This window comes from Tachypleus tridentatus, chromosome 7 (assembly GCF_004210375.1).
Source record: "Tachypleus tridentatus isolate NWPU-2018 chromosome 7, ASM421037v1, whole genome shotgun sequence".
In the NCBI taxonomy this organism is placed as follows: domain Eukaryota; kingdom Metazoa; phylum Arthropoda; class Merostomata; order Xiphosura; family Limulidae; genus Tachypleus; species Tachypleus tridentatus.
In genome coordinates, this window is record NC_134831.1 from 186,910,395 (window position 1) to 186,931,840 (window position 21,446).

At 35.8% G+C, this 21,446-nt stretch overlaps 1 protein-coding gene and 1 long non-coding RNA gene across 2 annotated transcripts in view; both read right to left on the bottom strand.

Moving 5' to 3' along the window:
* Positions 1 to 13,923, bottom strand: part of LOC143257509 (lysyl oxidase homolog 2-like) — a 35,021-nt gene extending 21,098 nt beyond the window's left edge. Inside the window, exon 1 of the mRNA XM_076516280.1 lies at positions 13,356 to 13,923. Within this exon, the coding sequence (XP_076372395.1) occupies positions 13,356 to 13,722 (367 nt within the window). The 5' untranslated portion in view covers positions 13,723 to 13,923. The remainder of the gene's footprint in view (positions 1 to 13,355) is intronic.
* Positions 13,924 to 16,066: 2,143 nt separating this feature from the next.
* On the bottom strand, positions 16,067 to 18,322 carry LOC143257510 (uncharacterized). The gene is made up of 2 exons (XR_013031892.1): positions 18,095 to 18,322; positions 16,067 to 18,043 (listed from the first exon to the last, which is right to left on the bottom strand). It is a non-coding gene; the product is annotated as an uncharacterized LOC143257510 (long non-coding RNA).
* Positions 18,323 to 21,446: the final 3,124 nt, after the last annotated feature.

Sequence of the window (21,446 nt, forward strand, 5' to 3'; positions counted from 1 at the left end):
TGTTGCAAGAAATTTGAACTATCTGGATGTAGCAAGAAAACTGAAGTGTCTGAGTGTTGCAAGAAACTTGAACTATCTGGATGTAGCAAGAAAACTGAAGTGTCTGAGTGTTGCAAGAAACTTGAACTATCTGGATGTAGCAAGAAAACTGAAGTGTCTGAGTGTTGCAAGAAATTTGAACTATCTGGATGTAGCAAGAAAACTGAAGTGTCTGAGTGTTGCAAGAAACTTGAACTATCTGGATGTAGCAAGAAAACTGAAGTGTCTGAGTGTTGCAAGAAATTTGAACTATCTGGATGTAGCAAGAAAACTGAAGTGTCTGAGTGTTGCAAGAAACTTGAACTATCTGGATGTAGCAAGAAAACTGAAGTGTCTGAGTGTTGCAAGAAACTTGAACTATCTGGATGTAGCAAGAAAACTGAAGTGTCTGAGTGTTGCAAGAAACTTGAACTATCTGGATGTAGCAAGAAAACTGAAGTGTCTGAGTGTTGCAAGAAACTTGAACTATCTGGATGTAGCAAGAAAACTGAAGTGTCTGAGTGTTGCAAGAAACTTGAACTATCTGGATGTAGCAAGAAAACTGAAGTGTCTGAGTGTTGCAAGAAACTTGAACTATCTGGATGTAGCAAGAAAACTGAAGTGTCTGAGTGTTGCAAGAAACTTGAACTATCTGGATGTAGCAAGAAAACTGAAGTGTCTGAGTGTTGCAAGAAACTTGAACTATCTGGATGTAGCAAGAAAACTGAAGTGTCTGAGTGTTGCAAGAAACTTGAACTATCTGGATGTAGCAAGAAAACTGAAGTGTCTGAGTGTTGCAAGAAACTTGAACTATCTGGATGTAGCAAGAAAACTGAAGTGTCTGAGTGTTGCAAGAAACTTGAACTATCTGGATGTAGCAAGAAAACTGAAGTGTCTGAGTGTTGCAAGAAACTTGAACTATCTGGATGTAGCAAGAAAACTGAAGTGTCTGAGTGTTGCAAGAAACTTGAACTATCTGGATGTAGCAAGAAAACTGAAGTGTCTGAGTGTTGCAAGAAACTTGAACTATCTGGATGTAGCAAGAAAACTGAAGTGTCTGAGTGTTGCAAGAAACTTGAACTATCTGGATGTAGCAAGAAAACTGAAGTGTCTGAGTGTTGCAAGAAACTTGAACTATCTGGATGTAGCAAGAAAACTGAAGTGTCTGAGTGTTGCAAGAAACTTGAACTATCTGGATGTAGCAAGAAAACTGAAGTGTCTGAGTGTTGCAAGAAACTTGAACTATCTGGATGTAGCAAGAAAACTGAAGTGTCTGAGTGTTGCAAGAAACTTGAACTATCTGGATGTAGCAAGAAAACTGAAGTGTCTGAGTGTTGCAAGAAACTTGAACTATCTGGATGTAGCAAGAAAACTGAAGTGTCTGAGTGTTGCAAGAAACTTGAACTATCTGGATGTAGCAAGAAAACTGAAGTGTCTGAGTGTTGCAAGAAACTTGAACTATCTGGATGTAGCAAGAAAACTGAAGTGTCTGAGTGTTGCAAGAAACTTGAACTATCTGGATGTAGCAAGAAAAATAAAACTGAAGTGTCTGAGTGTTGCAAGAAACTTGAACTATCTGGATGTAGCAAGAAAACTGAAGTGTCTGAGTGTTGCAAGAAACTTGAACTATCTGGATGTAGCAAGAAAACTGAAGTGTCTGAGTGTTGCAAGAAACTTGAACTATCTGGATGTAGCAAGAAAACTGAAGTGTCTGAGTGTTGCAAGAAACTTGAACTATCTGGATGTAGCAAGAAAACTGAAGTGTCTGAGTGTTGCAAGAAACTTGAACTATCTGGATGTAGCAAGAAAACTGAAGTGTCTGAGTGTTGCAAGAAACTTGAACTATCTGGATGTAGCAAGAAAACTGAAGTGTCTGAGTGTTGCAAGAAACTTGAACTATCTGGATGTAGCAAGAAAACTGAAGTGTCTGAGTGTTGCAAGAAACTTGAACTATCTGGATGTAGCAAGAAAACTGAAGTGTCTGAGTGTTGCAAGAAACTTGAACTATCTGGATGTAGCAAGAAAACTGAAGTGTCTGAGTGTTGCAAGAAATTTGAACTATCTGGATGTAGCAAGAAAACTGAAGTGTCTGAGTGTTGCAAGAAACTTGAACTATCTGGATGTAGCAAGAAAACTAAAGTGTCTGAGTGTTGCAAGAAACTTGAACTATCTGGATGTAGCAAGAAAACTAAAGTGTCTGAGTGTTGCAAGAAACTTGAACTATCTGGATGTAGCAAGAAAACTGAAGTGTCTGAGTGTTGCAAGAAACTTGAACTATCTGGATGTAGCAAGAAAACTGAAGTGTTTGGATGTACCAGAAAAACACTCTTGACCAATAAATATTGCAAAATATAAAAATTTCTGATTAAGAAAAGGTTGAAACAACATAAGTGGATAAAGTGCTAAAGTATGCAGGAAATGTGTTATAAGACAGGTGATAGACACGCCATAAGCACCTTGAATGTCAATCTGTGTTTCTGAGTAGGTGTTACACTTTTTTGTGCCCAACCCACGATCAAGGCCCCACCCTGCAACAGGATACTGATTTGACTCAGCTGTTTTCAGAGCTAATCATGCCCATTTCTTCCTTCATTTTAAAGACTAGGTGTATAGGCAAGTTGGTGTAAAGAGAAAAAATAAGGTGCGTAATAAAAGTGACAGTAAGTGCAATTGTGACATTATTATTCTGTGGATGAAGAAGACTTTCAATGGGGATTTTTGATTATCCGATATTTTACGAATGAGGATCGAAGAACCTTTACTTATGTTCTTTTTTTATTAAATCTTAATTATGTTGTATTGAGAAGTAAGTCAACTCTAATTCTGTAATATTTACTTATACGGCCATAAACATCAAATGCGTTGAAAATAAAAACAGCTACTCGGATCAACACTGATAGACTACGCAGTCTATCTACGTAGATAATGACGGCGTGACCCCCTGGCACAGCGGTAAGTCTACGGATTCGCAACGCTCAAGTCACGGGTTCGATTCCCCTCGGTGGACTCCGCAGATAGCCTGATGTGGCTTTGTTATATGAAAGCACATACATATATATATATATATATACACACACACTCAGATTTTATAGAACCATTCTAATGTGGGATAACAATTGAAAATTAAACAGAATAGGGGTTCAGATAAGGGCGAAGATGTTGCCAAGGCCATCTATCGATTTTAGTTTGTTTTTGAATTTCGCGCAAAGCTACTCGAGGGCTATCTGCGCTAGCCGTCCCTAATTTAGCAGTGTAAAACTAGAGGGAAGGCAGCTAGTCATCACCACACACCGTCAACTCTTGGGCTACACTTTACCTACGAATAGTGAGATTGACTGTCACATTATAACGCCCCACGGCTGAAAGGGCGAGCATGTTTGAGTGACGGGATTCGAACCAGCGACCCTCAGATTACGAGTTGAACGCCTTAACACGCTTGGCCATGCCAGGCCTTAGCTTTTAAACGCAAACGCAAACTAACGTGGCAGGGTTTAGTTTAGAGAGAGAGAAATCAGAAGAGTTCTCTCTCCAACTGGGGTGTTCAGGAACGTTGTGGTTCCTCTTCGTCCCCTTTCGTGAATTGTTATTAGGTTTAGTTTTATTATTTATTTATTAAATAATTTTTGGCTCTTTTTTTGGGGGTGGTGGAGGATGTCACTCTAAATGTTATCTTGGACGAAGGCAAAGGCAGCAACGGAGAGAATGGCCAGGTCCCTTCCCGAAAGGAAGAAGTCAAGCAAATATGAACATGAATTCAATTCAAACGACCCGACTTAGGGTCTGGCAATAAAGTTGCCTGGGCTGGGATCTAAAAATCCAATGCCTAAGTTTTTGCTGTGGGGGGAAACGTGAGTGCCCCGAGAAAACCCACTTTCACAGGACAGGCGCCGAAAGTTTTGCCTATCGTGTGCCTGATATCTGAAAAAAAAAAAAAAAGGGAATACATATTATTGACATGAATTTATTTCTTTAGATACTTTGTTGTGTAATTTGTGATTCTTGAAATATGCTGTAAGGTGAAATGTATTTTGTTGGTGCACTAGTTAAGTTGTATAGTGATGCCGTTAGTTTGTTTCTATTTTCTGCTTTTAGATAATATTTGTGTGACATTTCTGTTAGTCTATTTCTTAGTGTTGGTAAATTGCTAATTTGATGTATATAATTTACTGGCGTGAATGACGGTAGACTGAATGCAGATCTTAGTACTCTGTTCTGTTGAACTTGGATTTTCTAGAGTGTGTTATTTGACATATTGTATGTTACTTGACATCCGTACTCTATTAGTGGACGGATGTAAGCCTTGTATATTTGGATAATGGTGTTTGGTGAACATTTCGATTGTCTACTGGTTAGAGTCATTAGGTGTGAAATCCTTTTTCCAATTGATGAGTGTATATTGTTTACATGTTTTTTTCCATGTTAGTTTTGTGTCGAAAGTGATGCCAAGGAATGTGATGTTTTTGCTCATGTTAATGGTTGTATTTCCGAGAGATAATTTTATTTTTTCTAGATTTTTCCTTTGCTTTTTTAATTTCCTGTAGAAGGTAATTGTTTGTGTTTTGTTGGATTTAATACAACTCTCCACTTGTTGCTCCATGTTGAGACGTTGTTTAGTGATTCTTGTACGCGAGACACGGCCATCACTGGGTTTCTGGAGGTGCTCCAGATAGGGATGTTGTCTGCGTATTGTGAATTATGCGTGTATGTTAGATTTGGGAAAGGTATGTCACTGACGAAAATTATGTATAGAAGTGGAGAGAGGACTGATCCTTGGGGCACTCCTGCGGTTATATTAAATGATTTAGATATAGTTTCATTGACTTTTACTTGTGCTGTTCTATCTGTTAAGAAATTTGAAATCCATTTAACTATCGTGGGATTTATTTGCAGGTGTTTTAGTTTGTATTTGATGGCATTGTGCCATACGCTGTCGAATGCTTTTTTGACATCTAGGAATACCCGATGGTTACCTGATTGTTGTTGAAAGCTTTATAGATTGATTCGGTGAGTCGTGTGAGGTGATCTGTTGTTTGCCTATTTTTCCTGGAGGCATTTTGAGATTCTGGTAGGATGTTATTCGATTCGCAAAATGGAGGAGACGGTTGGAGATAATTCTCTCCATCAGTTTGCCAAGGCAGCTTAACAGACTGATGGGACGGAAATTATCTGGATTGGTTCTGTTGGTTTGTTTCTTTGAGATCGTGGTTATGATGGCTTTTTTTCAAGTGTCATGGTAATATCAAGTCGCTAGTGAAATGTTCATGATGTTTGTGAGGTGTTGTAACAGGAGAGTAGAGCTATTTTCAGAATAATGTTTGGTATTTGGTCATGTCCGGGGAAGTATTCTTCAAGTTCTTGATATTAATTTTAGTTCGGTTATGGTTATTTTTCTATTGATTGAACTTGAGTATGCTTCTAGTGTCTCGCCAGGGAATCGTGGTGAGAATGAAGCTTGGTTTGTATTTATGAACTATGTATCGAATAGCAACGGTACCATCTGCCTACGTACCCGTCGGATGCTTTCTTTCAAGGGGTTTCTTCGACGAGGTCGATTCCCCGGAGGAGACTTCGACCGCCGTCTAGGGTTGACCGCCTTAGCTTTTAGAGTTGTTTCACATTTTTATACCACCATTTGTGTTTTATTTCTGGGGGAACCGTTTTCAAGTTTGTTGGTTGTTTTTGTGAGGTCTTTAGAACATAATATAAGTCCTTGTTTGAACTGATTTTGTTTCTTTGAAATAATATTAAACCAAGTATACATTCTCAATCACTTCTCTTTCTCTTTTATTTCAAGGATACCTTGACACTCACTGCCTTCCACCTACGTTCATGGGCGTCTGCAGAATTCTCTTCAGGGGTGGAGTACAGAGTTTAAATCAACATAATGCGCGCACGCACACACACACACACATATATATATACTGAATGAATAAATAAAGAAATGTATTTCTCATTTTCTAAGGAGCAAGTACCACATTATACCTTGTGGACACCCATGCTTACTACGTTGAGGGCCCGGTATGACCAGGTGGATTAAGGCATTCGACTCGTCATTTGAGGGTTCCAGGTTCGAATCCCCGTCACACCAAACATGCTCGCCTCTTCAACCGTGAGGACGTTTTACTGTGACGGTCAATCCCACCCACCGCCAACTCTTGGGCTACTCTTTTACCAACGAATAGTGGGATTGACCGTCACATAAATATTGCCCCCACGGCTGAAAGGATGAAAATGTTTGGTGTGATGGGATCTGAACCGGCCACCCTCGGACTACGAGTCGAATGCCTTAACCTTCAGGCCATGCCGGGGCCTAATTTCTTATAATACTATCTATTATAATAGTTTTGTATGCAACTTATATTTTCAAAGTGTTTTAAACATGCTGAATTATACACGTAGGCTTAACAAAGTAGACTGGGCTTCTATCGCTGAGTTTGCCTGCTATTAAGTTTAACGTTTCTCCAGAAACCCGCTACGTATACGAATATTCATCCAAAATAAAATGTTCATCTTAAAAAAAAACAGATAACAAAGAGGATACTTCGATTAAACCATTTTAATCACAAACTTTCAGAGCCAGAGCCTGTATTAGGAAAACCAGAATACTGGCTACAACCAGTTTATTTCATTTACGCGTATGCTTTAACTTAGTAACGACAGTCACCAGTAAGAACTGGCCAACAACACAGTCCACCTTTGGTTCGCTTTGACTTATACAATGACATGTAGTAACATATTGACTATATCAGATCATCCCATAAGTAATGTCCGAAAATTTAATAGGAAAGTGTATCATCATTTCTGTCTTTGTGGAAGACTTTAATAATTAAAATTTGTAGTAGGACGTGTTATAAAAATGTTCAAACAAATAAAAGAAACTAACCCAACTCCACTTTTTCAGATCATTAATCAAATAGACTCTTATGAAGATGAAAGTGTCTGAGGAGCACGTTAGACATATGATGCTTTATGAGTTTAAAAAAAAGGCAATAGTGCAGCAGAAACTACACGAAACATTCAAGGTGTTTATGGTGTGGAGTCTCTCAATGAAAGAAAATGTCGAGGCTCAGATCAGGTGACTACAGTTTAAGTGATGCGTCACGTTCAGGTCGTCCTATTGAGTTTAATTTTGACTTACTGCTGGCTGCACTTGATGAAGAATGTGCTGTAACAATTGAATAACTAGCACAGAAGCTTAATTCAACCCATTCAACAGTTCACCGACATCTGAAACAGCTTGAAAAGGTGTCAAAACTTGGAAAATAGGTCCTCCATAATTTGACAGAAGCCAATCTTAGAGCAAGAGTGGACATTTGCACTTCTCTGCACTCTTGTGAACGTAACTCACCTTTTTTGAACAGGCTAGTAAATGGAGATGAAAAAAATGGATATTTTATAAGAATGTTAAGCACTGCAGACAATGGCACAGTGCAGATGAACTGGTTAAAGAATAAGCAAAAATGGACCTCCACCCTAGGAAAGTCTTGTTAAGCGTTTGGTGGGATATTGTTGGTGTGATCCACTTTAAGTTGCTGCCATTAAATGTAACGATTACATCAGACTTCTATTGTCAACAGTTTGAGTGCTTGAATGTTGCATTGAAAGAAAAGAGACCTGCTTTGATCAGTCGTAAAGGTGTTGTGTTACACCAGGATAATGAAAAAATCACATCTACAAAGATTGAAGAACTAGACTAGGAAAAACTTCCACATCCTCCTTATTCTCCAGACTTTGCTCCATCTGATTATCATCTATTCCGAAGTTTGCAGAATTATCTTGATGGAAAAGAGCTTGGAACACATGAAGATGTCAAAACTACCCTCTTCACATTTTTTCCTCCAAACCCCAAGAATTTTATAGGAGTGGCATTCAGAAGCTTGTGAATCATTGGCAGGAAGTAATTAATAATAATAATGGAACATACGTTATTGATTAAATAACATTAAAAGCGTTTGAAATCCTTTTCTTTTACGAACCTAAAATTGGACATTACTTGAGAGATGACCTGATACAAAGCAAAGCTTAACTTAAATATCAAATGGGATCTGGCATGGCTCGACTCTTAATCTCCGGGTGGCATAACCGCTTGTTCTTTCAGCAGCAGGGCGTTATAATGTTACGGTCAATTCCACTATTCTTTGGTAACGAGTAACCTAAAATCTGACAATAATTGATGTCGCTAGCTACCTTTCCTTAACTCTTTAGTTTCAAAATTAGGGACGACTATTGCAGATAATCGTCTGATGACCTTCATTGAAATTTAACAAAGGAACACTTCAAGTTCAGATGTAGCACACCTTAAATGACTGTATAATGGTAAAAGTTAAACATTTATTTACATCTTAAATCCTAAGAGACTAATATGAAGTTCTGAAAACACCAAATTTGTTAACATAAGATCTCATCTATGTGTGAATGTCTAAGATAACGCTCGTACAATCAATCTTTCAGGTTAGCAGATAATAGTACTGTTTGTACTCGTGTATCGTTTGGAACGGACATGTTAGGATTATCGCTGCGCCACTAAAGAATCTTGCGTTAGCCTGTAGGTAAATAACACAGCAACAATATTAGAAATGTTTCCTCACCATACGGCCTAAAGTATCAATAAATCTCTGACAAGAGAGAGGAGGTGATAAACCAACATTACCAAGGTTAAGTACATCTACAGTCATGTGACCTTGGATGTGCATGCCACCAGGGCATAAATATTGACTGTGTTTGATTTTTACTTTTTTATTATTTTGATATAATAAAAAACGGAAAGTAGTGAGATCTAATGAGCAGTGTTTCTTAAGTACATACAAATTGATTCGTAGTATCATTTCGTTTTTTGTTTATAATTAAGCCCAAAGCTACACAATGGGCTATCTGTACTGTTTTCACAAAGGGTGTTGAAACTCAATTTTTAGCTTTTAGAGTCCAGAGGTTTACTGTTAAGTCGCTAAGATGTTGATGGTGGGGAAATCTAATTTAGAATGACAGGGGTATTCTAGCTACAATTACTCACCCTCAAAAACAAGAGAGAATCATCAACAGCCACTGCTGTAATTAGATCTCAAATCGGCCAAGAGGTGTAGCTATCAGTTAAAAGTTTGTACTTTAAAAAAACCAAAAAAACTCAGAGCCATTCTATTAGCCGTTTTTCCGTGGCTAAAAATTATCAACTTGTCGTGAAGTTAATATGCTAGTTAATCTACACATTACTGTAGCTTAAAAAGAAACTTGACAATGAATGTGAAATACAGTAAAATCTGTCTAAGGCGTAATCGCACGGGACCGAGTAAAATTCCCGGCTTAGACAGTAAACATGTATTTCTTTAATTATATATATATTTTTGAGTGGAACATTATACTTGCTTGGCTCAAGGGAAGTAAGACGTTTGTGAATTATTATACTGTTTATGCTATATTTATTAGAATAAGAATAAAAATAGACATTCAAAATATACATAGATACACAAAAGCTTAATAAAATTTATTTAAAGAAAGTGTCCAATTTTAACTGCTTTTTTTTTTTAATGGGCTTTCTCATGCGGTTAAAAGAGAACATCAATTCTACAACCTTTTCATGAAGTTCATTTTCTCCCTTCATTTGTGCATACAATTTGATAGTGTTAATAAAACTTAACACTTGCGATGAAGTATGAATTTCTATTTCCTCACTATCTTTACTATTTTGTTCATCTTCTGAATCTCTCACACTGTCACCATCTTACGATTCTATTATAGACTTTAAATCAGTTTCATCAGTTTCTATTAAAACATTCTTGTCAACGTTCACAAAACTTTCCACGTTCACTGAATCATCTGTATCAATCTTCTCAATCAGAGGTTGGATTTCATAAGAATCGTCACAACAAATAACTTCTCCACAATCTTCGACATTATCAAGAAATCCACAATTTTAAAAGCACTACCCATTCATCTTTTACACATTTGATTGAATGACTTAAAAGTGCAATTGCATCTAACACATCAATTTTCATGGTCATTTTAGATGCTCTCTTACAGTCGTCCATGTTTACAATAATATGCTGAAGCATCAGTTTTCTGTATTTCAATTTTATATATTGTATAATTCCATTATCTAGTGGCTGTAGAACTGAAGTTGTACATGAAGGTAGAAAAACTAAACGAACATTTGAAAGTTTAACTTTTGGTTGACAAGTTGCATTATCTAGAAAAAGTAGAATATTCCCATTTTCTTGTTCCATTCTTTTGTTTAATTTATTCAAAAATTCCTTGGAAGTTGATTCTTCCTCAAATTTTTGAAACAACGCGAATTTTCACTTTTATCTATTACCCATAGTTTCTCTAGTTTTCCATCACCAAATGTGACCAAAAGTACAGTCAATCGCTCTTTCGAATAGCGACCTCTGGAATAATGACGGTAGAAAAAGAACAGAATATATTTAACCAATACCAACTGTAGCAAAATGTCCGAGAATGTGTTAATATTTAAACAAATTATTAAATAAACAATAATTTATTAATATTTAAAGAGATTATTAATTAAATAAGAAATCAATATTTAATCAAAAACATTTTTCCACCTTACTCAGGATCTAATCTACTTGTTGATAGATGAGGTAGGTGTTTGTTTGTTTGTTTGTTTTGGAATTTCGCACAAAGCTACTCGAGGGCTATCTGTGCTAGCCGTCCCTAATTTAGCAGTGTAAGACCAGAGGGAAGGCAGCTAGTCATCACCACCCACCGCCAACTCTTGGGCTACTCTTTTACCAACGAAAAGTGGGATTGACCGTCACGTTATAACGCCTCCTCGCCTTGGAGGGCGAGCATGTTTGGCGCGACTCGGGCGCGAACCCGTGACCCTCAAATTACGAAGCGCACGCCTTAACGCGCTAGGCCATGCCAGGCCCAATGAGGTAGGTGAAAGATAGTTTTCCGTCTATGTTACGCAGGTTCCGACATATAGAGGGCCTTTTATAAGAGATATCTGAAGATAATGCTGCAAAATGTTGATATTTCCGGCTTATACAGGTTTTACTGTATATATATATTTTAAAACCTGCACGTGCGAAAGCTTTAGAATTAAATCATTTTCACAGATGAAGATTAAAACGTAAGAATGCAAATATATAAATTGTTTTATTGTTTACTAGATGGTATGACGGAATTGACACTTTTTTTGAGTATTGGACAACAATATGTATGTGAAGTTAATAATTTATATTTCTATTGTAATACCTCGTGCAACGAAGAACGTGTTATATCGCACGTAGTGCTAATGATATGACGTTTCTTGTTACAAATATGGGTTGAACGTAGGCTTAGAATTATAGGCTATTGAACTAATAGCACAAGTATTAAACCGGCACTAAAAAACAATACAACATTAAAAACATAGCGGATTTTGCTATAAGCAATTTCATTGTTTCTTTTTTTAAGAAAACGTGAACAAAACTGTATATATTTGAAGTCATTTTTACCCGTCATTACCTAATAAACACAAAAATTTGTCACATTTTATTCATGATAAATATGTTTAAATACCTAATTAGGCACTCGACTCGGTAGGTCGAGGGCTAGAATTTCATCACCGAACCTTCTCGCCGCTTTAGGTGTCAGGCGTTTTGATGTTACGGTCAATCTCATTATTCATTAGCAAAAAGATTAACTCAACAGTTGGCAGTGTGCAATGTTGGCTAGTTCTTTTCTCCAGTCTATCACTGCTAAATTATGGATGGCTAGAGCAGATATCTCTCGTGTAGCTTTGAGCGAAATTCAACAAACAAACAAACAAGTAAAAGTGTCTACTGGCAACATATTCGCGTTAGAGTCTTGTAAAACAAGTCTCGAACTTAGTTCTAAAGAGAAACTTCACTGACTTTATTATGGAAATGGTATATCGGGATAACTTGACAAAAAGTAAGTGAGAAACGGACTGTTCTTGTGCTAATTTCCCTTTTTGGTCACTTCAACTGTTTTAAAATAAAGCGTAGGTTTGAAATAAACGAAATCTAAATTTTGATTTCCTAGAAATACAGGAGGAAGATTGTTTGTTTGTTTGTTTGTTTGTTTGTTTGTTTTGAATTTTACACAAAGCTACTCGAGGACTCTCTGTGCTAGCCGTCTCTAATTTAGCAGCTAGTCATCACCACCCACCGCCAACTTTTGGGCTACTCTTTTACCAACGAATAGCGGAATTAACCGTGACATTATAACGCCTCCACGGCTGAAAGGGCGAGCATGTTTGGTATGACCGAGATTCGAACATGCGACCCTCAGATTAGGAGTCGAACGCCTTAACACACTTGGCCATGCTGGGCCCAGGAGGAAGAATAAGATAATTAGTTAGATATTCATGACTATTGTAGACAGGTTAATTCTTGTGAGAAATAACATCATTACATCAACTTGAAAGTACACGTTGAACACTTATGAATCACACGTGCCCTTCGTAGTTCTTAAGCCTTTTAACATTAATACAATGTCATTCTACAGCATTACATGATTGGTTAGTGCATAATAACGTGAATATTAAACATCTGTATAACTAACTGGTCCATTCTTCTTGTAGTAATGTTATAACATTAGATGTTCAGTGTTCATTCGTTCGCGTACATGTGTTACGATAAGTTAGGTGTTTGTTTTACCACCCCGTTCTTTCGGTCCCTTTGATGAATTGGCAGAAAGATCCAGGAGTTAAAACTCTGAAATTTTGGGCGTTCGATTATCCCCCCCCCTCCTCTTGATATTATTTTTTTACCATATTACAATTGAGATTTAAAATAAAGGTCTTCTTGAAATAAAACTGAAACTCCCGTCTGTGTTGTTTCATTCTTATTTCCTCAAAAGATTTGATGTCACCTGCTGGTACAGCGATAAATCTACGGATTTACAACGCTAAAATTAGGAGTTCGATTCCCCTCGGTGGACTCAGAAGATAACCCGATGTGGATTTGCTATTAAAAAACACACACACAAAAGATTCAAAATGATTACCTTTGGATCTTTTTCAGTGGAGTATTCAACTACGCCACCTGCTGGAAGCTTTCACTGTTACAATTTTGGTAAACAAAACAAAAAATAGTGTTAAGTAACTAAAATTGATTACTGTTAAAATCTATTTCAAATAATACCAGTCTAATATAGTAAACATGCAGTAGCTAAGCCTATGAAATTTGATGCATAAAATTATGCATCAGAAGTCCCAACATAAACTCAAGTAGGCAAATGAAGCTCGTCGAACCTTCTAAATTAGCCACACTTCCAAAATTCCAGTTAAGACACATTTTCTTAGACATTTCTAAAATAGAAGATAATAATTTGATGGAAAACATTGATCGTTCGTTGTTATTTAATATACTTACATCGTGAACGGCCGTACAAGGAATCTGTGGTTGGCCTATCAGCTCCTGGGTACCCGAGGAGACGACAGACGATGTCTGCTTCCCTCTTGTCCCATTCGTCGTCACAGATGGATCCCCACTGACCAAAGTGGTAGATTTCTACGTTTCCCTGGCATGCCGTATGTCCCCCCACTAGGCGAATGTCCCCTTCTGTTACAGCACGAACGTTTCGATGAAGTAAGGATTTGCGTAACCTGGTCCAATTTCCGTAACTGGAAGCAGGTGACCGCGGCCAGTTTTTACTGTCTGATACGGACGTCAGGACAGTGAACGCCGTTATAACAAATACTGACCGACTGAGAAAGGTTGTAGTTGTGAATTTTGTCATCGTTGTCTTTCCAATTTATATTTAATAATGACCTTATGAAGTTGCCCGGTAACCCGAGACCGCGTGAGGGTTAGTTGAATACCAGCAGAAGCAAGTATTATATTAAAATATATTTTGGCGGAAAGAAGTGTGAGTTTTTGGTTTAATTCGTCATCGTTTCCTTTAGCTTCCAGATCGTCCGTCAGTTGTACTGGCGTTAAGCCGTACAACGGCAAAGACGAGGGATTTTATTGTGATTTTCGATGCCACGCCCTCCAGCCATCCCTAGAATTTCCTCCATCCAATGTTTGTCCGCCTGCTCGAAGAAGTTAAATGACGTTTCACTGAAGGACAAATATGGAAATCGATGACTGTGGAACGTGACCAGCATTTTGAGAAACACTATTTGATAATTCTTCTCAGTTGGCAACAGATCTTTACATTTAGTTATGTAGGTCACATGAGCTTGGAGAATTAGACCAAGGCTCAGTTTCGTAAGTACATTGAATTTCTTCCGTTGACAATATGGATTAAGTTTAGAACAAAGAAACAAATAAAAAAGGGTAAAATTATGTAAAATATCTCTAGTACCTAAAATATGCACGTTAAAACTGTTCACAAATCAGCCTTCGTCTTACGCTGTTGTTTATTAATTTACTGTTCGTAATTAAGCACAAAGCAACACAAAGAGCTATTTGTGCTCTACTTACCACGGGTATCGAAACCCTGTTTCTAGCGGTGTGAGTCCACAGACAAACCGCTGTGCTACTGGAGGTTTATTGTTCAATTTCGAACAAAGTTGGACGAGGACTATCAGAGGAAACATAGCTAACTGTGAGTGATGGACTTGGAGGGAAGGCAGCTAGTGGGATTTGTTTGTCACTCTTTAATGCACGCACAACCCTCAAAGAGCGTAGTGCGAACATTACTTTTTCAGTAACAAGGCATAAATCCCAAAATCATAATCTGGCATGTTAACTATTGAGCCGCATTTTGGGTTTGACCCTCTAGGTCAGGGGTTCTTAACCAGGGGTGCGAAGATGATTCCCAAGGGGTGCGAGAATGCCCATGAATAATTAAAGCAAATCTATATTTTTACATAAGAGTATGCTTTATATTTCTCCAGGGGGTGCGAGAAATGATTACTGATTTGAAAGGGGTGCAAACACTGAAAAAGGTTAAGAACCACTGCTCTAGGTAGATACAGCACAGATAGCTCAGTTTGCAGCACTGGCTTAATTAATTAATTAATTAATGTTTTTTTTCTTTCAAACCCATATAAGGTATAGTTAAAACACTTCCTACATTTTTAAAGATACTGAACATATGGGTTTGTAACACCTCAACAATAAACATACAGATACCAACATGGCCGTCAACTTCCATTTCTTGATAATTAAATGCGCCATAAAAACGTTAAATTTGAATATGTACTATTTCATAACAAAATCTATGTAGAGGAGCTTACTCTACCCATACCAACCGTTTTTTACATATATAATTATCTCTACAAGTGGGGTTTTTCGTCATCACGGATTAAAATCTTTACAGTTTTAAATATTAATTATGATAGTTTTATGCCAGTTTAATTTAAGACAAAACCTGTAAAATTACTATTTCATTGAGCGTACAGAATGGTTAGTATGCAGCATTTCATGCAAAAAGTAACTTGAAAAAACACAAAAACAGAACATAAATAAAAATGCTCTTCCAATAAGTATTTATTATAAATCACGTTATATATGGCCATTTAGGCTTAACGCGGCCTCACGAGTTCAAATTCCCTCACCGAATATGTCGCGCTTTCAGCCGTTGGTGCGTTATAATGTGACGCTCAATTTCACATTTCGTTGGCAAAGAGTGGATCAAGAGCTTGCGGAGGGTAGTGCTGACTAGCTGTCTTTCTTTTAGTCAATCAGTTAATAATTAAATACGGTTAGCGTAGATAGACTTGCAGAAATTCGGCAAAATTAATGAACTATTTTAATGGAATGTACTTTCTTAAATACCTGTTAGAATGTTACTGAACAGAAGCATGGATTATTGTTATTAAGACAGACAGACAGACAAGCAAGCAGTTTTAGTTAGAAACCAACTACGTACGTCATGCCCTCAAACTTAACACAGTCTGAATTATAGTGCAAATTTAACTCTGAATGCAGACCGCAGCAAACGGTATTCAGGTTTAAATATTTTTAGGTTTAGAGTTCAGAGTCGAATGCCTACACCTCGAGCTTCAAATGTCGCTTGTGAATATAAAGTCTTAAGTTTGTGTTAAAGATTATGAAATACAATGAAACAACCAATTCTTACATCTTAATAAAGTGATACATATAAACAAAGAAATACACAAAATGCCACAAGAAATATCACAATATTTAATTTTTCCAGAAAGTATAAGAAACTCCATTCTCATTTGAAAGTCCCTTAGACAACATCAATATTATAAAGTATAAGAAACTCCATTCTCATTTGAAAGTCCCTTAGACAACATCAATATTATAAAAAACAACAACATTAAACCAATTACATCACAGTTGTAGAATCTAATATCTGACAACACCATAACCACCAAAAATACCTTTATTTAATATCTGACAACACCATAACCACCAAAAATACCTGTATTTAAACAAACAAAATGAAAATGTATATAGTAAAGTTAACAGGCCAGTAAGAACTTTTATTAAAACAAGATAGAAGAAATATTAAATTCATTATAACCATTAATCCATGTATTAAACTTCTTTAATACAAGCATGATTACATATACATCTACAACCAAGACAGTAAGAAGAAATTGAAGTTAGAAAAACAATATTTATTCCAAACACTGAAGAAAGAGTTCTTTAAATTAAAATTATTCAAAACAAAACAAAAATAGCAAACATTTTTTTGAGATTCAATTCAAAGCATGTAAACGACCCTATAAAATTCATCTGGTATAAACAATTAACCTTTCTAAACCATACCCGATAAAGAAACTGTCATTTGCATAATGAAATAAATGTTCTCTAACTGGTTTTCTATTGTGAGGTGAATTTTGTGAAATGGAAGTCTAGCAAAGATTTTCAAACAAACAAGTATACTGCATCCATTTAAATCCAAAACACTTCTAAGAAGTAATATGCAAGTATATCAAATATCCTCTTATGAATTATTTCAAAAAAATTGGTCCTGAAAAATATGTCATGTATTTTCTTATGTGCATAATGTTTTTTGTACACAGGATTTCCATTTTATTGGATTGAAATAAACCAAAAATACATTTAAAAAAAAAGGGAAAAACATTAAAAACAAATATTCAAAGGTCCACAATATTAAACAATAATGGTATTTCAACTGATACAAACATTAAAAGGAAATATTCAGAGGTCCACAATATTAAACAATAATGGTATTTCAACTGATACAAACATTAAAAAGAAATATTCAGAGGTCCACAATATTAAACAATAATGGTATTTCAACTGATACAAACATTAAAAACAAATATTCAAAGGCCCACAATATTAAACAATAATGGTATTTCAACTGATACAAACATTAAAAAGAAAAATTCAGAGGTCCACAATATTAAACAATAATGGTATTTCAACTGATAGAAACATTAAAAAGAAATATTCAGAGGTCCACAATATTAAACAATAATGGTATTTCAACTGATAGAAACATTAAAAAGAAATATTCAGAGGTCCACAATATTAAACGATAATGGTATTTCAACTGATAGAAACATTAAAAAGAAATATTCAAAAGAAATATCAACTGATACAAACATTAAAAACAAATATTCAGAGGTCCACAATATTAAACAATAATGGTATTTCAACTGACAGAAACGTTAAAACAAATATTCAAGGTCCACAATATTAAACAATAATGGTATTTCAACTCATAGAAACATTAAAGCAAATATTCAGAGGTCAACTTTAAATTACAATATCAGACAAAAACAGTATCTTAACTGACAACATGTCAAACAAACATTGTGAGGTCCACCTTCAGATACAATAACAATATTTTGCTAAGAATATGTTTTCAATAACGAGAAAGATAAAAATTAAATCTCACAGAAATCTTATTTTTATTTGCATTATCACAAAATCAGAGCTTTGCAATGGATAATTACATAAAGAATACTTGCCATTATAAGCAACAAGAAAACAAAATTAATACACTAACAACTCAAGACTTTCAAATTAAATCTGTCTGTGACTTTGGTTTTAATTTTACACAAAGCTACACCAGGGTCACTTTGTAAGTTTCATCGCACGCAACAAAGGCTTTAAATAGCAATCGAATGTTACTGAGGAAGTTATGTGGTGGAAACTTAGCAGACCTTTCTAACAACCATTTAATGAGGAAGTTATGTGGTGGAAACTTAGCAGACCTTTCTAAGAACCATTTTCTCTCTGACACAAAAATAACAAAATATCTTCCACCATTCAAACTGAGTGATGACCAAAAACAAAGAATAGATGGGGGTTGTAACCCTAGTATTTGCAGTCCTTCCACTAACAGTTTAACATAAACAGTCCAGACACAGCCTGAGCATATTAACATTCCCAGTAATCTTGTTCAATAATCAGACACACTTTCCTTTCCTAAAACACCTTAATCTATTTTACTGGAAAATAAGTAAATTTCAGCTTCGGACGTAAACAGTTCCCGGAAGACAAAAAATTAAAACAGCTACAAAACAGTTGAACAAATAACATATAAGTATTTATTTCAAGTACCTGAAAATCAACATATTTTTAGATTAATTGGTATGTGTTGGTGAATTACAGTAACATACTTCTTATGGACTAGAGAGCTAGCAACAACTCTTAATGGTAAGCCTAAATCTCTATTAACCAACAAGAATATTGAGATGATAAGAGAAAATTTTGTTTTGGACATTTCAGATTAAACACAATCCATCTTCAACAATATGATGCAAAAACTATTAATCTGGATGTTTATTTAATCAAGAAAAAAAATTGAAGAATATAAGCAAACGAGCCAAATGTCCATAATGTAACGACAAATAACAATTCAATATTTCTTCTCAAAACTATATTGATATATATTGATTATAATCCAGTAACAGTATATATTTGAAGAATGACCATCTTATTTCTAGTATTTCATGAAAATAACATCCTTTATATATATTATGTCAGCATCTTTAAAAATTCCTTGGTTAACATTTTCATTCCTGTATATTTTTACGTTATGTTTGAATGTTCTTTTTGATAAATCTTTATTGACTGAAACATTGGAAGGAAGTGATTCTCAAATACACAGTCCTACTTGATGAAATGTATGACCCTGCAAATTATTAATGGTGATGGTAAAGACAGTATATTTTGTTGCAAAATTTGGGGTGGGGTCTTCTCTTTGGACCATCGTCCTGGTTTTGATCTTGTTAACCTGCTCAGCTGAAGAAGCTTACTTTAACTTGGACATTTTAAAAATTTACATGTGCTGTTGTAACTGAGGGTTCCTATTGGACAAAATTTGGAGATATTGTCTCAATGAGTCTCCTTGACAACTAAATGTAATGGAGAATTTCGGCCATTGACTATGTTTTTTTATGCACCTGCAACACCAAGCATGGGAGCAGACACAGTAATAAATATAGAGGGCCTGCCTCCCAGCAACAAAAGCAAAGTTATGTAAATATCCATTTTATGTATTTGTAGACTCGATATGCCCATCTTTGGTTTGCATTCATTAGGTAACCTAATTCCTCTAGCCAAATGCAAACATATGCTGAACAGAGAAGAGGGAAGGCTGGCAAAGCCACTACCCTCCAAGACTCCCACCTCATATGTGCTTGCTTGTGGGTCCCCTTTGCACCCTACTGTTTGGGCCCCTCCACTTTTGATCAACTCTTGATGTGCCACTGACACATACATCTGATTCAATTTTATTACTCATAACTATCTCTAATAACGCACTCCTCAAATTTAATTATATGTCCAAAGTAGTACATCATGTGTTTTGTGTGTATATGTATATACACACACACATATATATGCAGCTGGAAGAATTTTAAAACAACAAACTTGCTTGTTGCAACAGAAAGCACCCTCACTTCATGCAAATTGGGTGTCAATCTGTACCACAATAGCCAAGATATTAGTGTGACAGATGGGCATCTTTAAACTTCAGAGAGTATATTTTATACAATAATATGATATATAACTAAAAAACATAGCTGAAGAACAAGGACTTAGTAACAGCTGAACAAAAAACACTAAACAATTAAAAGTTACAATAAATAGCACTTGGCAGAGTGAGAAACATCAGATACCTCTAATTGTCAATCAGAAGTATTTTTCTGATTAATAACTTAATTTAACACTGCTTGAACTTAGAAGTGATATCTTGTTGTGCATGGCCATTCTTAGGTCACTCCTCCAAAACCAGATCTCCACTAAGAAATCCATACACATCCATTGTTCATAATCACAAAAGAGAACAGCCACCATATCAATTTGGATAATTCTAAATACAGGAACATCTGGTAAATAAACCAGTATTTTCCAAGTTTTCATAGGTTGTATGCAGGTACTATTGTGGTAACCATAGAATTACTAACATTGGAATGACTAAATGATATCTTGCTGAGCATAACTGCAAACTCTAAGATGTCTCCACTGTATAATCTGCTTTTCTCCCACATATTTTCATAAATGAGACCACTAAACACCAAACAACTTTGGATAATTTCAAAATTCATCAAACCTGACAGGGAATTATTAATTAAAGTAACACTGCTAACTGACTTGTATAAGCCTACTTCTAACAGCACAAACATCTATCAACTGAAACTGTTCTAAATGTTGAATTCTCTTTGGTTTTTTGTTCTTCTTGTTAGATTTTTTCTTCCCTTTTATAATATATTTTATTCCATTTTCCAGTTTAAATTGTTACATTAAACTTACCTTAATTATTATTACAGAAAATCACTGAAGATGGATTATGCACAATCCAAAACATATGAAACACAATGTTTATTTTCACTATTGTCTCAATATTCTCGTGATGGCAAGTCTTTGAATTTTCCTCAACAGATATTTCAAATTAAACATAGTTTTTTCATCACTGGTTATCAACCACCAAAGCCTAATATGACAACCATAATTTTCTTTACATTTTTCTGATCAACAACTTGGATCACTGGATGGTGATGCTGTTGCAGAGCTGCATTTTCTAAAGTTTCTGCCAGTGCAGCTACTAAAAGTTTCTGTAACTGTGGAGGGAGATCGCCTTTTCTTCATCTTCACAAGACTGGACCGTGTTTCACACGCCCTAGGTTTAGTGAGAGGTCCGACAGGCACTTGGTTTTCGCCACATGTACAGGTGTAGAGGTGTAGGAGTCGAGGGCATGAGCATCTCTTGCTACTGCATTCACTACTGACACTATTACTTCCAGAGCACTCTTCTACAGTTATATAAAATAGACCACTAAAACATGTGATAAAAATATCAAGGATTAGTTAAATAAAATCACAATCATAATTGAGAAATCTGACAGTGGTTAAATTTGTATCTCAAGATGACTGCTGTGGGTATTAAAACTTTATTACAATAAAGTATAGAATGATGTTTTGACCTTCTTAGGTCATCTTCAGGTTATCAAAAGAGAGCTTGTAACTGGCATAATGGAGTTTAAACAGATAACACAGTACACAAACAGTTGCAAACTCTCTATTTTTGTTAAGATGAAGAAGACCTAAGAAGGTCTAAAC